Source organism: Perkinsus marinus (genome assembly GCF_000006405.1).
Source record: "Perkinsus marinus ATCC 50983 genomic scaffold scf_1104296972102, whole genome shotgun sequence".
Taxonomy (NCBI): Eukaryota; Perkinsozoa; order Perkinsida; family Perkinsidae; genus Perkinsus; species Perkinsus marinus.
The window spans coordinates 60873-65276 of record NW_003201866.1 but is presented as its reverse complement, the minus strand read 5'-3'; the positions used below and the strand labels follow the sequence as shown (position 1 = coordinate 65276).

Below are 4404 nucleotides of genomic sequence, written 5' to 3'. Positions count from 1 at the left end.
ACAGAAGTAAAGCACACCCTGTGTAAATTAGCCACTTCGGGAGGACGCCATCGGGAGCAACTGAGAAGTGACATTCTCAGGAATCGAACCCAGATCAAATGCATCAAGAATGAACACCATAACCACTACAGTACAAAGCGTTATGCAACTCGGTGTATACATAACTGTGAACAACAATTCCAACTATGAACGAGGATTCTAAAGATTTGCCAAACGATTCACACAAGTATCAGGTTGAAGATGATTTCAAGGGATCTTGAAGTCAGCAAACTTGAAAGTGTTTTTCAAAAAACCTTTTTCATAACAACTAGGACCTTACTCTCGACTACGGGTCACCGTCTCACGTAAAAGATCTGACATATGAATTTTGAAATATCATCACCTAGAATCGAACCTGGGCCTTACACATCACAGCCCATCACCATAACCGTTAACCCAAACTTCTACCCATCAACTTACGCGAGAGGTTTTCTATGTACACTTGCTCACAAGGCCCGTCACAGATTAAAATTCCGCCGGCTCCCAGAACGAAGACGTAAAGAATCGATATGACCAAACAAATAAGCATCCACATTGTGATGCGACTCGAGGATGTGTCTAAAAGCGAACCTCCTAAATATCTTTTGCACGCATGCACAACAAGCAGCTACTTTTGACACAACCGTAGAAAGGCGGCAAAGATGGCGCTGCACCAGAGTTCCAAATTGATAAGGAAAGTGCGGTAAACAAATGCTGGACAGGTGGGTCTTCGAGTAGCAGATTCGGCTCAGTCTTTTTAAGATGGGAGCTCTCTACCATAACACCTGCTGTTATCTGAATTACTCATGGTGTGGTATGAAAAAAACCATCTCACAGAATCCCAACGAGAACTCACCCACAGCAGTAAACCCGCGAATGTTGTGACTACTGCAGCTATCGCCAGCACACCGTTGACTTCTTTCATAAAGGGACAAACAATTATCAGCAGAGACAAGAATGAGAATATGATGATCCACCATTCAACTGAAATAAGTATCATTAAAATCTTCGCTGTGCGCCTCAAAGATACGCCTCTAACCTGTGATTGCATCAATTATGATATTCGTAGTGATTCCCATCGCTGCCATTAACCCTATAATGGAGATGAAATATTCCAGGAATATCGTCTGATGAAAAAATAATGCAATGATTTACAGTATATAAAAAACAAAAAGATATTCTTCTATTTCTCGAATGAAAAACTACAAAACACGTTGAACAAAAAAAATTAACGCGGAAAGAAAGCCGCAAATTTTCATCTGCCTCTACTTCAGCACCAACCGCAAAGTTTGAAATACAATTGTTTCTCCCTTATGTTCGAGACCAGATCATATCAGCCTGAACTCTATGAATTTCGAGACGCCTTCTCCACTTATTCGATCCAGTGTCTACTATCCCTACCAAATGGGTACAACCGAACTCATAATTTTGTGGTGACATCGAAATGCCATGACGATCCTGAGTGGTTCAACGAGTAGATAAAATTATGCCGTTCATCATAATTAATTCGTTTGAATTTTGTGGCGCAGTGACGCAATAACCTACCATAGAAGCGATCCTCCTTCCGAGTTTCCCACCGCAAAACTCGGCGAGAAAAGTATACTCTCGCTCGAACAATGGGATGCCTCTTTCATCAGCATATTCCTTAACCTAACACAGCGGAGCGAAGCATTTTTTCTTTACCATTTTCACCAATCTTACCTTCTCATGACTTAACGCTTTACTCACGATCCGTATGCAAAGGAATATCGAAATTCCAGTCATAGCTTGTATCGGGATCGCCAACAAACCAGTAGTAGTGAACATAAAGGGTACGGATAGACCGATAGTAACCAACGCATTCAAACATATTAGAATAAATTGCCTGAGAAAAATGACCATATTCGAAAATTGCTAAATGCATTGAATGATTTCAGCGATTTACAACTTATCATTGGAGTTTCACCCGTGATATGAAAAACACATTTTACGACTATTGCAAGGCGGAAATATCGCGTTTTTCACGGAGTTTTACGCTACTTCACGTGAAACGGGTGAAACTCCATTATTCATCGTCGAACCAGAATGATGAATCACGCAAGATGAGCTCGGCAGAGACTACACATCCAACGCTTTCTAACGTGCTTGATCACACTAAGAAAGGTTGGATCTCAACTCTAGCCGAGAAGTTACAGATTGAGAATCAACCAACATAGCGTGTAAGGAAGGCACGACTAGTATGCGCCAACATACACACAGCTGTTGGGCCTGCACGAAATTAGCACCAAGTAGGCGTAAAATAGAAATTCAAACGGTGACTCTGTTGGAATACGACCATATTATTGAGAATTGCTAATGTGAATTTTTCACACCAACAGGAAATTGCCCTCCCGCTGAATGCCATGTGAAGTGTGTGAAGATATGCATGTCGTAGAATACACGTGTTGATGACAGTCTGAAAATAGCGAGAAAATTCTGGGGATTTCTTGTTGGTTTCTGTACACTTGACCCGAACTCCTATGATTAGCTTTGGGAACTACGTAGCATACTACTACTACTACTACTACTACTACTACTACTATTACCTCAGAGATATTCCGCTACTCATCTCCTTACATACCGCACCATTCTGAAGTTCCTTAGCTGTACCAACAACCTGTGGTGGTTCAACAGCTGAGGGAACTGTAGAAGCTTCTGATGCCGCCGATGAGCAAAATGACGGGGATGTGGGCTCGGACATGACTAAGGAAAAGTCCTAAAGCTAAGTAAAGTATCGTAAAATTCACGCCACTGTTACGTAGTATCCCAGATAACCACAATAGTGTAGAAGTCAATGCTCAATTCTCAATTTTCACACACGACTTGAGGTTGAAGTTCTTGGAAAAAAATCCTCACCAACACATAAGGAACATCATGGCATCATTTTCACAATGAAATACTAACGATTACATAATAGACGATATATATTATAATAAACATGAATGGGGAAATATAAATCTCATAACCGGTTCATGTGATGCATAACAATTTTCAACAAGACTGATTGGCCATTTGGAATTGGGATTGGATTGCACATCGAGAGATCCTCGGTTCGATCCTCGGTCAGGGATCGAGCAAATGTTCTTCCTCGAAATAATCAACTTATGAATCCGCCCTTGTTATTGATGGAGAGGCCATGCACATGGTCATATGGAGACATGTAAGGGTTGACGAGCTAGGCGGAATGGCGTCACCAAAACAACGAAACGGTGTCACTATTTCCAAAGAATGTTCCTTAGGGTCCACCACACGCTGAGATGACCTAGAATGTATCTTATCTGAGGCCAGCTAATATATGTACCCAATAGAATGCTTGAGAAATTCGTTACACGCAGTAGAATCGGCGAGATGGTATTTTGTCACGCGCCACGAAATTAAATCTCGCGCCACGAAACTTTCGTGATGTGCTGTCCCATCGTGGCAGCGCGACAAAGATCTCGCTCGCCTCGTATTCTATTGTTGAACTATAATATTATTATCCTCGCTCGGATGCATCTATCTAACGGTTTTGGATACTAGAAACGGTTAGATCCGTCTCTGGTTTTCTCTAAGCTAGTAGCTAGTAAGCTAGGAAAGCTAGTATTCTAGTTGGTAATTGTTAGACTGGACTGAGTCCAGTGACTGATTGTGTGATCTGCTACCTCATCCTAACTCTAGTTCTACTTGAGTTAACCAGTCCTCACTAGTATCGCATCGTAATCTCTATTGCCTCACCTGATCGTGTTACAAGCTACACGGGATGTTACTTAGATCTGGAATGAAATTGTCTAACCGTGATCGCTGTGCATTTCCTCATGATTCAACAGGTTTAACTCCCTCTACACCTCCGTCTAACGACGCGACTGAACCACCAAGAAGTACATCTACTTCAAGACCACTACTGATTTCTTCTAGTTCTACTCTAAGTCGTCCCGTACATTCTACCGGGATATCTTTCCGAGCCCCTATGTGCACTAGATCAACGTCTATGCCCGATCTTGGCAACGCTGATATCAAGAAGCCATCTGTTATGGCTTCCTCTGAAAGGCGTGTTCGTTCTCTACCATCTAGAGCGGATAACATACAGCACCATTGTGCCGTATTTGACTCTAATGAATCTCTACGTTCTTATGGGTCGGTCTACTTCTCCCCAATGACGTCAGTTATGTCACCATGGTTAGTATCCTCGTCTATGGATGCTGTAATTTCGACTGAACATGTTGATCAGTCTATAGAAGTACGTCCACATCAAGAAGGTCAACCTCTAGACGCTGAGTGCAAGGCTATGAGATATCCATCTATTGATAGCTCGTCCCACGAGTGTCAACGTTCCGTTCAAAGTGTGATTGGTTCAATTGCTTCCCCAAACGGAAGCTCTATCTGTACCAC

The 4404-nt window shown here is 42.2% G+C and overlaps 1 protein-coding gene across 1 annotated transcript; it reads right to left on the bottom strand.

The window, feature by feature from the left end:
- Positions 1–666: 666 nt before the first annotated feature.
- Positions 667–2760, bottom strand: Pmar_PMAR002533 (hypothetical protein). Its single transcript, XM_002766671.1, has 5 exons — positions 2583–2760; positions 1720–1882; positions 1564–1668; positions 1058–1145; positions 667–1002 (listed from the first exon to the last, which is right to left on the bottom strand). The coding sequence occupies exons 1-5, from the start codon at positions 2735–2737 to the stop codon at positions 776–778; spliced, it is 738 nt and encodes a 245-aa protein (XP_002766717.1). The 5' UTR covers positions 2738–2760; the 3' UTR covers positions 667–775.
- Between the last annotated feature and the right edge of the window lie 1644 nt (positions 2761–4404).

What these genes read in the sequence shown, in the direction of transcription:
- Pmar_PMAR002533 (XM_002766671.1), bottom strand. Translation starts at nt 2,737, where the DNA reads ATGTCCGAGCCCACATCCCCGTCATTTTGCTCATCGGCGGCATCAGAA. An exon ending in AAGCGTTAAGTCATGAGAAG is followed by an intron (nt 1,669 to 1,719) that starts GTAAGATTGGTG and finishes CCGCTGTGTTAG; the next exon opens with GTTAAGGAATATGCTGATGA. An exon ending in CATAATTGATGCAATCACAG is followed by an intron (nt 1,003 to 1,057) that starts GTTAGAGGCGTA and finishes TACTTATTTCAG; the next exon opens with TTGAATGGTGGATCATCATA.